The 12,389-nt window shown below is 46.2% G+C and overlaps 1 protein-coding gene across 2 annotated transcripts in view; it reads right to left on the bottom strand.

Moving 5' to 3' along the window:
* The window catches only part of Adam19 (ADAM metallopeptidase domain 19), an 85,142-nt gene that overhangs the window by 26,881 nt on the left and 45,872 nt on the right, over positions 1 to 12,389 (bottom strand). For both annotated transcript variants that reach the window (XM_046459937.2, XM_058584196.1), the window contains exons 6-8: positions 5,992 to 6,184; positions 5,257 to 5,322; positions 404 to 475 (exon numbers count right to left, since the gene is read on the bottom strand). In XM_046459937.2, coding sequence (XP_046315893.1) covers positions 404 to 475; positions 5,257 to 5,322; positions 5,992 to 6,184 — 331 coding nt within the window. The remainder of the gene's footprint in view (positions 1 to 403; positions 476 to 5,256; positions 5,323 to 5,991; positions 6,185 to 12,389) is intronic.

The raw sequence follows: 12,389 nt of genomic DNA on the forward strand, positions 1-12,389 counted from the left end.
GTATTTCTTAAAAGTATGTTGTAAAAGGTCAAAAGCTGGGAAACTTAACCATTTGCAGTCTCCCTAAGAGATAAGAAATCATTTTAGGGCAGTTTTTACAGAGGGAAACTTTGCAGATTGGCCCCAAATAAACCATTCCTCAACTTTCCCGGTGGTGTACCTTTCCCATCCTGACCTACCTTAATTCCCTCCTAATTCAAAGAATCATTGGGCTTTATACCTGAAAGGAGCCTTAAGGGCTTCCTTATGACCACCCTAAGCCTTGATGGCACCACTTGGCTCTTTTCAGAAACCGGCTGGGGAGGCCAATGCAGCAGATGGCACTCAGGTGCATGTGATCTCTGGTCCTGAGGTGCCACTGTCGTGTTGGCACCTGTCCCACCAAGTACACACCTGGTCTCACCTTATCAACGTAGTTGGCAACCTCGATGAGCTTGTGTTTGGTGGCATCCTGGTCTCGTCGATTCTTCTGAAACTACATAAAACAAACAGAACCAGGTGAGACCCCAGAGCCCTTCCTGTGCCCATGACTTGTCTTTGAATTTCTTATTTTCTCCTGTCTTCTGTAAGCAGCCATTTCTCATCTAACTCTCTTCTCCACCACAGCAACAGCTCATGATGTACAGGACTTGGGTTATATCCATCTTGGTATGTGTACCTACCAGCTAAATGCAGGGCACATAGCAGGCAAGCAGTAATTGTGGAGTGAATTGAATTACCTTCTAACCCTTACAGTAAATCTTATTTTCCTGCCCTTCAAATTACAAAGCTTCTGGCAAACTCCCATTGAGGCTTAGAAGAGGGACTGACCTGATTCTTGCCTTGGTCATCACCCCAATATGAATCCACTGCCACATAGATCTCATGAGGCTCCCCTACATGTGTTCAATCAACACTGGTCAAACCACTGCTGAATAACAGCTATGGGCAAGACACTGGTTAGCATTAGGCAGGACACAAAGAAGTATGAGGTACGGTCCTGGAGTTTCAATTAAAATGGTGAAAAGACCAGAAATAGCTAGTATAATAGATCCTGTATTTAAGGATTACACAATTAAAATGGGTTAAGAAAACTTGCTGAGAAAATCTTCACAGAAATTACTGCAATGGAGAGCATTTGAATGACACACAATGGGTGCTGACAACAGGACCATAGATATAAGCAAAGAGACTTCAGACTGCACCATTGAGATCAACCAGCAGTGCCTTCTACAGAGAACTTGGACTGCGTAAGACTAAAACCAGACATTTCTAATCAATTTCCTCTACTTGATTAGAAATGTCTGCCATGGGTACCAGGAAGATGATGTATCAGTATAAATGGACCATTACTGCCTCAAAAGGATAGATTTGTTTCAGCTGCAATAATGGAGAAAAGCTTAACAATGTAAAGATAAGATTTTTCTAAAATTGCAACTTGAATTTGCAAATGATGGGCAACTCCTGTATGCTGCCATCGTTACAAAGAATTTGGGTACCTATATGATTTACCACAGGTATGCAACATAAATGTCACTTCAAATATAAACCTTCACATTCTTCCTCTACCCCACCCCACAAGAATATCCAAGCCAAAAACAAAAAAATAAAAAATAAATAAATGAACAACCAAATAAAACATTGTCGGATATTTGTATGGCCAGGATCGTGTTCTCAGCCCTGATGCATGGAAGAAATCAACCATTTATTTTCTTCCACTGATTATGGGCTTCCTTGGAACTGTCACTCATCAGAAGGGAATCTCACTATCCTCTTTGCTTCCTATAGAGTTAAATCCTGAGACCCTGTGACATAGACCTTTCCATGTTAACCCAGAAGTTTCCATCTTGAAGCCTTCCTGATTTCTAAACTGGCCTCGTGGCACAGAAAGTATTGCATCATTTCCATTCATTTAGTAAACATTTATTAGAACATTAGGGTCAGGTTTTGCTGTCTTTCAAATATATTACCCTATCTTCAAACAATAAGGCCCAATAAGGCCACCATAGTTGGAGTGCATCATGTTGTCCAGCACAGTCTGAAGCAAGAGTCAGTAAACTTCCTATAAAGGGCCAGATAGTAAATATTTTAGTCTTTTTGGGCCATACTGTCTCAGTCACAACTACTCAGCTCTGCCTTGGTGACCGGAAGTAGCCACAAATAATAGGTAAACCAATGGGCGTCGCTCTGTTCAGCAAAACTGTTTACAAAAACATGTGGTGGGTGGCCATAGACTAGATTTGCAATCCCTTTGGCTTAAAAATTTTTTTTTCAACTTTCCATTTTCTAGGGTGACACTGAAAATACTGCATGGTATATCCATCCTTTCTCAGCTACCCCACATTCTGAGGTATCATGAAAGGCTTTTACAGCCCTGTGTTTTCAGGTGCTCTGTCCCCTCCTATGACACTATACTCTCGGTTGCTCCCCTGGACTTCTGCCTCACCTAAGGAGGGAACATGCTGAGATCCACCCCAGGAGCTCCCACCTGAGCCCAGGGAGCAGGAAGCTGCTGGATTATTTCCACTAGTGACAACTGTCTCTCAAGGCAGCAGTGCCAGGCCTCCCTGTTCCTACCCATTCTGCATGCAATGCCCTAATGCAGAGCCCAGAGAAGGTTGCCCTGTCTCAGCACCCCTGCTTCTGTGGCTGCTGGACATTCCTACACCTCCCTGGGGGTGTATCTCGGTGGCAGAGTGTTTGCCGAGCATGTGTGAGGCCCTCAGTTCCATCCCCAGCACCAGTGAATAAATAAATATATTCAAAACCCTTCTCCAAGGTTCCCCTAGGGAGACTGAAAGGCTGCAAAGGAGAAACACCCCTCCTTCCAACTGGCACAGCTGGGTTTTATATACACTTCACTATTGGGCTTCTACCTGACAAAGGATTGAAAAAAGGAAGAAGAAGAAGAAGAAGAAAAGGCTCACGACCTCTTTATTAGATGATCTTAGACACAAGGTTTAAATGGAAATGTGTCCTGGAGTCCAAAGAATTCAGCTCTCTCCCAGCAACCCTCCTGCAGGGCAGGGGATGGAGCATGGCGCCTTGGCTGGCTTTGAAACTGGCTTTTGATTTTGTTCCCCACATTGCTCCCCATCCTCTGCACACACTTGCCTTTAGGAAGAAGCAAAAGTCCTAGAGAAAACACACACACACACACACACACACACACACACACATACTCTTTGCTGGAAAAAACACGTTACTAAAAAACTAAACTCTTCTCAAAGTGGAATACAATATTCCTTCGCTGGAATGCCCTTCACTTCCACTCCTCTGCCCAGTTAACTCTTCCTTGTCCTTTAACCCAGGGCCACCTCTTCCTGCCACTCACACTGGGAGGCAACTCTTCAGGCCTGAAGGTCAGTGCTCTTCCTACCATCTGACACTGCTCCAGGATCTGCGCTTTGAGATTATGCCCTGAGTAGAGCCACCTTAGAATGAGGCCTTTGGGGGAGCTGGTAACCCTGTCTGCATGGGGTACAACACAGAGGGGAGTTGTAATGAGCCCTGCCTGCAGGGCAGCCCAGGTAAGCACACCACGTGAGAACAGGCACCTGGTCATGGAGGCCCAGCGTGCAGAGGTGGGGCTGGGTTGTGTGGTTGGTTGAGTCTACAGAGGTGAGACCTGGAAGTAGCATCTGGCTAATTTAGGCCAATGGGGCTGAATCCAGTCTGCAGGTGTTCTCTTCAATATTGCCACCTCAGAGAAGCTTCCCCAAGTCCTTGAACCATGTGGGATTCTCCACTCCACGGACTCGAATCCTCCCTAAGGGATAACCTTGGTGGTTGCACACTTGAGAACTACAAAGCTTTTGTGGCTGTTGCTGCAAACTCTATGATGCCAGAGATGGGTCTGACTTCTTGAGAATTGTATCCTGAGCATTTGGCCCATCACAGAAAATCAGGGAATCATTGATGAATGAAGAAAATGAATGAGTGAGCCAGGTAGTTTTCATCAAATTCCAGATGAAAGGAATATAAATTAAAGTCTCCTTGTTGTTATAGTTTGGATATGAGATGTTCCCCCAAAAGCTCCTGTTAATGTAGAAATATTTAGGGAAAAAAAGATCAGCAGCTCAGGAGGCTGAGGCTGGAGGATCATGAGTTCAAAGCCAGCTCAACAACTTAGCAAGGCCCTAAGTAACTTAGCGAGACCCTGACTCTAAACAAAATACTTTTTTAAAAGGTCTGGGGGATGCGGCTTAGTGGTTAAGTGCCCCTGGGTTCAATCCTTCATATCCACCCCCCCCCAAAAAAAAAATCACATCATGAAGCTGTAATGGAATCAGCTCATCTTAGGTTGAACGGACTGGGTGGTAACTATAGGCAGGTGGGACATGGCTAAAGGAGGTGGGTCACTGGGGGCATGTCCTGGAAAGATACATCTTCCCACAGACCCCTCCCTGCCACCCCTCTCTCTCTGCTTCCTGACCCCACCATAAGCTGAGCAGCTTTCCTCCACTGGTCCCTTCCTCCATGATGTGCTGCCTCACCGTGGGCTCAGAACAATGATGTTAACCACCTATGGACCGAGACCTTTTGAAACCGAGCCCCAAATAAACTTCACCTCCTCTAAGTTGTTCTTGTTGGGGATTTTGGTCACAACAATGCAAAAACCTGACCAAGACACCTGCTACTTCTTTAGATAAGTGGGTTTCCAAAACTCTCCTGGGCACAGAAATCACTGAATTATTTAAACACAGACTGTTGGACCCCAACCTGGCAGTTTAGAATTCAGTAGGGCCCCAAGATCTGAATTTCTCACAAGTCCCTAAGTGCTACAGATGCTGCCAACCTGGGAACCATATTTTGGGAATCATGGCTTTATGTTCTCATTTGATAGCCACATGGTTATAAAAATGGACCCACACATGGGCAAGAAATTGGTATTCAGCTAGATGACAGAGAGTATATTTATTATCTCTATACAAAATAAAATTTTTAGAGAATTCATGGGCCCAGTAAGAATAAGCATCAGGACCTAAATTAGGACTTCAGACCCAGTCTGAGAAATGTCACTCCAGATAATGGCCCTACTCTTTTCCTTCTGATGAGTGTGTGGAGCTAGGAGAGACTTTTCTTGTTTTATTTTCTCTTTTTTCCCCAACTATATTAAAAATGGCCAAAAAAAGGATGGTTATATTTAAGGTCAAAAATCATATGATAAATCAGAGAGAGATGAATGTGCCAGCATTTCCCCAAAGCAGCCCGAAGCCTGGAGTGTCAAAGCCATCAAGAGAGTAGATTCTATGCTCAAACCCATGGCCCCCTTACCTCTGCATAATCAGCCACAAGGTAAAGCTCCACGTACTTCATGGAGTGTATGTCTTCCCTTTTCATCTAAGGAAGAGATATAAGCAGATCAGAGCTATAGAAACCGTGAACTTGGCCTCATTTTAAAATCTGCTGAGAAAACGAGCTGGTGAGCTGGCGGTGAGCCTTCTTGCTTACGTTGTACTTGGGCACTAGAAACGGCTTGGGCTGTGGCTGCCATCAGCCTCACTGCACGACGCTGTCCACCTGCCATTTGGTTATTGCTGGAGGCGGCTCTGGGACATGGAATCCAGGCCTTTATTCTCAAAAACTAATGAGCTGACCTGACTAGCACAGGTAGAGGAGAGGGCGACACACTGTGAGGGAGCCTGCTGACGACCGAGTTTCCCAATAACCTTTAAGACCACAGACGATTTTCAGCATAAATAACATTTGGTGTACAAGGTGAAGTGGTTATTTCAGAAGGGGAAACATACTCTTTTTTCTTTTTTCTTATAGTTTCTGCAATCAACATATTAGAGCATTGTAAAACTAGTAGCATTTCCCCCCAAAGTAGTTATTCTCTTATGAGGGTGTCTCACACTTGATCATGACTTCAAATAAAAAAGAAGTTCTTCCCTTCTTCTCCGCCATTCTCTTTCAATTGATAAATACTCTTGGGTTCAAAGTAAGGGTGCTCAGAGGGGACAAGCCTAGCCCCAGGTTGACTAGTGCACAGAGAGTCTTGGAACTCACCCTGCGAGGTCGTTTCTTGGTCTGGCGTGTAAACTGAAGGGCCCAGTCCCTGGTGGTGAGCTTGGAGTGCTCAAACCCACAGTTCCCCGGGGGCAGCTTGAGATGTTCGGATCTGTAAATAAGGTGTTGGCTCTCGCTGTCAGGGAGGGGCTCAATGATGTAGCTGAGGTTACTGCTCACCATGATCAGTCCTCTGTTGATAGAAGAAATAGAATATCTGGTCAAAGATTTTTTTCCAGGATCCTGAATAAGTCCCTTGTACAGGCCCATAGGCATGTGGGCACAGTTGGTTTTGATCATTGGTTCTTCACCTTATTGTGGGGCCACGCACCCCTTTGTGAGGACCCGATGCAGGCTTAGACCTCCTCTCTAGAGAAATGCACTTGTAACCTGAGATGTGGCACACAATTTCAGGGCTCTGGGGCCCCCTAAATTCATCACAGGGCTTCCGGTTAAGAATCTCTGAACTAGTAAAGTCAGAAGGTGTTTAAAACGCTGGGTGCGGTGGCACACGCCTATAATCCCAAGGACTTGGGAAGCTGAGGCAATAGCATTGCAAGTTCGAGGCCAGCCTGGGCAACTTAGCAAGACCCTGTTCACAAATAAATAAAGGGCTGGGCATGTAGCTCAGTGGTTGAGCACTCCTTGGTTCCATCCCCAGCACAGAAAAAAAAAAAAAAAGTTTAAAAACTTGTACTCAGGACGGTTAAAACTGATGAAGGACTGTAGGATCAGGATCCCAAAAGGTCTCCCAAACCAAACATGGCCTATGATAATCACAGGTCAGAACTTTATAGACTCTTCCGAAAATGCAGTGGCTGGAGAAAGCCCAATGGCCTGCAGTTAGGAGACCTGGGACTCTTTGCTTCTCAGAAAATGTCCTAAATCACCCTGAGCCTCAATTTCCTCAACCCTAAAATGAAAACGGTAACTCACTAACTTATGAGGACTCCTAATAAAAATAAAAGGCAGCTGTCCTGGTACTTGGAAGCAAAGCTGGAAATGCAGGACTGGAGACGTTCCTGCTAGTCCCCAAGGCTCCCTGCCAGCATGGCAGCTGTTTGGTGAAGTGACACCCACAACCAGGCATGGGTGGCAATTTTTTTTTCCCTTGATCATAGATTTTAGCCTAGAATTAGAATAAAGATGTGTGCTCATTTATTTTATTCTTCCTCTCACTAAGCTTTGACCGTGTTCCAGTTGAAATCTAGACATAATCCTTGTCCTTAAGAAGCCATGGGAGATTGGGTCCAGATTCCCCAAAGATTTCAAAATCACAGTCCCCTGTACAAAATGGTGTAGAATTTTCATATAACCTACTAACACTCCATTTAAATCAACGCTAGATTACTTATAAAACCAAAACAATGCCAATAATATGCAAACAGTTGTTACGCTGTATTATTTAGCAAATGATGAAAAGAGAAAAAAGTTTATGTGTTCAATAGAGATGCAAATGTTTTTTTCAAAAATTCTCATCCCTGATTGATTGAAAATGCGGATGGATGTGAAGACCTTCCATCACTCAAGGCCCATAGGAGGAAAGCCACTCACCCCACAAACATTGGCCAGGCTCCTGCTAGGGGCTGAGAATGGAATGGTGAACAAGATGGGCAAAGCCCCTGCCCTCATGAAGCAGAGTCTAAACCTGGGGACAGTGACTGCAATGGAAATGGAGATGGTAAAGAGGACTCATCAGCCCTCACACTGACGGACTGAATGCTCAGATGCTACCGATGAGGTCTCTGAGGGCTAATCCAGACTCCATGAGGAAGAGCTCCCCCTTCTTATCTGCTGCTCTCCCACATCATCAATGGCGGGATGAGGAGAGGCCCAGGCAGCAGGTATCTGCATCCTCCATGCAGTGAGATGAACACCACAGCAAGAGAATGTACCCAAGGCTCTGGGCAGAAGGAAACCCAGGAGGAAGTCCCAAGGGCCTGGCAGTGCTTCAGGTACTTCAAAACCCTTCCTCAGACTCCTGTCCATCCAGATAGCGCCAAACCTAAAGTGTCTCCAGCTCTGAGTCCGTCACTATGATCTGGAAGGACTTCTCTCTCAGGTCATCTTGGCCCCACCCACCCCCACCCCCACCCCATTGGGATGCCTGCCCAGGTTTTGTCCTTTGGGAAAAGTCTGTGACGCTCTCAGGAAAAACAATGCCAGCCCCTGGTCTGCAGTAGCCCTGCCCAGGTCCCATCCCAGACAGCTTATTCCTGTGCCAGCGGCCTGCCCACTTCCCAGCTGCCTCACCCAGGCGGATGCAGCAGTGCCTGCCCAGCCCCTTGGCAGGTCACCTAAGGTGCTCCCACAACAGCTGGGGGTGAAGCGGAGAGAGCAAGGGTCACATCCACTCCCCGATCCAGACAGGAAAGGGCAGAAGCAAGAGTGGCTGAGGGCATCCTGTTCCCAAGCTATCTTCTCACCTCAGCTGACCAGGACATCTCCTGCCATCTTGGTTTCCCTCAAAGGCTACAAACACAGAAGGCTGGATCACAAGCCAACTGATGCTCCCGTGTGTGTGCCAGGGTGTGGCTGCTGGAATTACAGCAGAAAGTGGAAGTTTCCATGTGAGAATGGGTGAGTTCCAGTATAGGGCCACAAGGTACAGTTGACCCAGCGTCCCATGAACAAGCCTCTGGGCCAAACAGAGAAGAGACCAAGCAAAAGTCTGGAGCATGGTAAATAACCACCGTTGTAGTGGCAATAAGTTATTAAGCCTTTGCTACAGACCAGGCATTTTATTATTCACACCAACTTTTATGATCCTTAAGAATGTTACCCTTATGGCATAAATGGGAAAACTAAGGCTCAGTAAGGTCAATTAACTAACTGAAAGTCACAAAGGTTTTAAGAGTTAAAAAGTAGGGGCTGGTACCTCAGCCTTCTGCTTCTGAATTCAACAGCTTTAAACATGACCTGACACTGCCTCTGTCACAATAGCTCTGTAGCATGGATCAGAAAGGCATCCCCAGTTTATAGTCAGCTGCAAAAGAAGATGCCAGCAACTCTCTTCTGAAGTTTGATTGGCCACTACCCAACTGGCCTGTCTGAAGACGTGAGAAGGTGAGAAGACAGGAGCATTTAGTCTACATTCTGTCCTCAGACATGGTGTACTGAGAGCTCATGGTGTCCCACACGCCGTGTTGACAAACATCACTCTTCTTTTATTCCCACATCACATTACAAGGCGTGCATCACCATGAGTCTCATTCTACAGATGAGAAAACTGAGGCTCAGAGAGATTAAATAATGAGCTCTCACAGGTACTATGGGGCTAAAGATTAAGGGCCATAGGCTCTGGACCCTATACCCTTAACCTCTATGCTATCTGCCTCCATTGGTGAGTTCCAAACCTGTGGGTTGGAGATCCCTAGGACCAGAGCTTCCGGAGTTATAAGCATATTTTACAGTGTTGCTAACACAGATGCCCAGCCACCCTAGGACTCTGCAGGCTTATGCATCTGGGGACCTGTTGTCAGGTCCCCAGATGATTCCCTGCACAACCATTCTCGGAAACTCTGGCCAGGAGCCCACACTCTGCAGTAGGCACCTATTCTGTCTCAGGGAGTATGCAGATTAGTTTGAGAAACATCAGCTTGGAAGGTCACTGAAGGTCCACCTGGCAATAGGATATTGTGATCACTCCCCTCCTTCCCCCACTGCAGCCCCTGGTGATTCGCCCTGTGCCTCAGTTACAATCCTCCCAGACAGCCTGGGGGTGGATGGTGGAGTTTCTGAGAATGGGTTCTGGGGCCCTTCGCTGCCATCACCCCCAAGTCCTCTAGCCACCCTCCCCTGAGCACCTACCAGTCATTTATCCTTCTAAGAGCCTGAGTTGATCTAATTTGCTAAATGCTAAAACTGGCAGAGTTAGAGGTCAGCCAGGAGGCAGGGGCAGGGCCCGGGAGGCTGAGGGCCAGGACCTCACACGCTATTCTCCATTCTGTCTGTCCTATTCCTCATCGTTAAGAGCATGATAAATATGAAATTATATAGAGGAAGCTGGGCAGCAGGCAGTTCGTGTTTAACCCACAAATGACTGAAAGGCTCAACCAAATGCATCCCATCCATCAAGGAATTGAGCCAGAAAATTTGCCCACTTACCATTCCTGAAAATATGCCCATTTTCAACTAAACCCAGAGGGACATGTCTGACATCCCTGCATCTAGACCTATCCTAAGATGCAACCACCCTGCTCCCTTTCTTCCCTGTCTCCCCTCTCCCCCAATCTGCATCCATGTAAAAGGGAATACAGAGAACTTCAAAGTCAGTACAGAGGGAGAAGAGAAGGTGTACAGGTGTTGTGCTCCCTCGGGACAGGGTGACAGGGCACAGACAGAGAGCATTGGCTCTGGACTGAGACACACCTGGATTCAAATTCTAGATCTACTGCCCTCAAGCTCTGTGGTCAGTTATTTGATAACACTGTCTATCTCCTGGGATCATTATGATAAAGAACTGAAGCAATGGGCAATGTTACCAATATCAAAGGTACCATTTTAAAAGAATAGCTGATAGTCATTGGGCACACTACTGTATGCCAGGCAAGGTCAATGGTTTCTTCTGTAGCCTTTTGACACATTCACACTGGTCATCTGCTATGGGTCAGGAAGAGCTCCAACCTCTGGGATACAGCATAATCAAAACAAAGTCCCAAGGAGCTGGTGCCCATCACCTAATAGAAATCCACCAGTGACATCAATATTGATGTTCCTACTTGACAGGTGAGAAGATGGGGACTGGAGAACTGTAGTGGCTTGTCAGGTTTTAAAGCAGGAACATTGCCTGACTCCAGATTCTAAGGTTGCACATGGTAATGGTGTTGCCCTCTGGGGGCTTAACTCACACAGTGACTGACACAAAGGGAACATTTATTATCTATTCTGCAGGAGGAAGTAAGATTTTCAAAGTGGAAAGGACCATGCCACTTCTTAAGGGCTAGCTGCGTAGACCCAAGCCACTTCCTTCCACTCCAGCCCCCACCTCCCTGAGATTCTGCCCCTTCTCTCTGCAGCCTAGAGATTCCACAATAAAGGGTATTTTTGATGGTCTGGTCTTCCCTGCTTTGATAGATGAGAAGAAAATCTGGAAAAAAAGGAACTTGCCCAAGGTCAGCCAGTGAGTTACTGCAGAGCTGGGGCAGATCCCAGGTCTCCTAATGCCCAGGCTCATTCTGACAGGATGGAGTCCACACACTTACTGTCCAAACCCACCTCCAGAACTAAGCCATCTATCTGTAGGACTAAAGGTAGGCAGGATAGAGAGCTTTCACTGTTTTTAGTTTATATGTTCCTTTGCCATTTCAATGTTTAACATTAAACCTGTATTACTTATAGAATGACAATTTTCAATAAGTATTGCCTTCAAAAATCAACAGCTCAACAATCAGGCACCCCTCCTGCTGACAGACCACGAGCTAGAGACACACACACTCATATGCACAGTTTCCCAGGATGCACAGGCTCAAAGACACTTCATCCCTGACCCCACTAGATTTCTTCACAAATACTAATCACTCCTGACATGCAGACCAAGTGTCAGTTGCAAAGCTGTTGTACATGCAAGAAGTTGTGGTAACATCTAGAGGCTCATCCTTACTTCATCTGAGACAAGCTTGGGGATGGGGACACTTGGCATTCCTAATAAAATGGTATGTCACATCTTTTTATGTGTGTAGTGTGTAAGTATCCATGGCTTCCACCCAATTCTCAAAGGGGTCAAAGGCTCATGTAAGATTATAAAGCACTATCTTACACGTCCAGGTTCTTTTCTGCAAGGAATATTTCCATAAAGGACACACAAGAAGCCAATAACAATGCTGGAGGTGGGGACTTAAATCTAGAAATCTGGGGTGAGAAAGAGACTCATCTTCCATTGCACATTTTTTAAATACTATTTGAATTTATTTTTTCTATGACCAGGAATTACTTCTTCAGTCATAAAACCACCCACAGAGCTGCTTTGGAGAGAGGAGGGAACCCACGAACCATCTGGAAGCTCCACTGAATTCCTCTAGCTTTGTATCATCAGCCTGATGATCCCACTTGGTATAAATCCTGCCCCTTTTTCCCCATCACAGGAGCAGGTTTCCAGGAGAGACAGGATCACAATGGAGATTCTGCACTGCAGCCTGGTTCTATGAGCCTTAGGGAACAACTTGAGTCTGAGCATCTTGGGTTTGAGTGCTGCTGCTGTGGCAGCTGCTCCCCCTCCAGGGTCCAGATGGAGCCATCTGGCATGAGTCTCCAGCTCTTAAGTCGGGCTGCCTACAACCTTGGTTCCTTAAGGTGTGCAGTGACAAGGCTGAGAAAAAAACGCTGGCGGGCCCCACCAGATGGAAGCACACTAAGCAGAAACACTTGGGCAGCTCACTCCATTTCCCCCGTCAGCGTGG

This window comes from Marmota monax, unplaced genomic scaffold (genome assembly GCF_021218885.2).
Source record: "Marmota monax isolate L192 unplaced genomic scaffold, Marmota_monax_Labrador192_F-V1.1 WCK01_AAM20220418_F8-fsc00229, whole genome shotgun sequence".
Lineage (NCBI taxonomy): Eukaryota > Metazoa > Chordata > Mammalia > Rodentia > Sciuridae > Marmota > Marmota monax.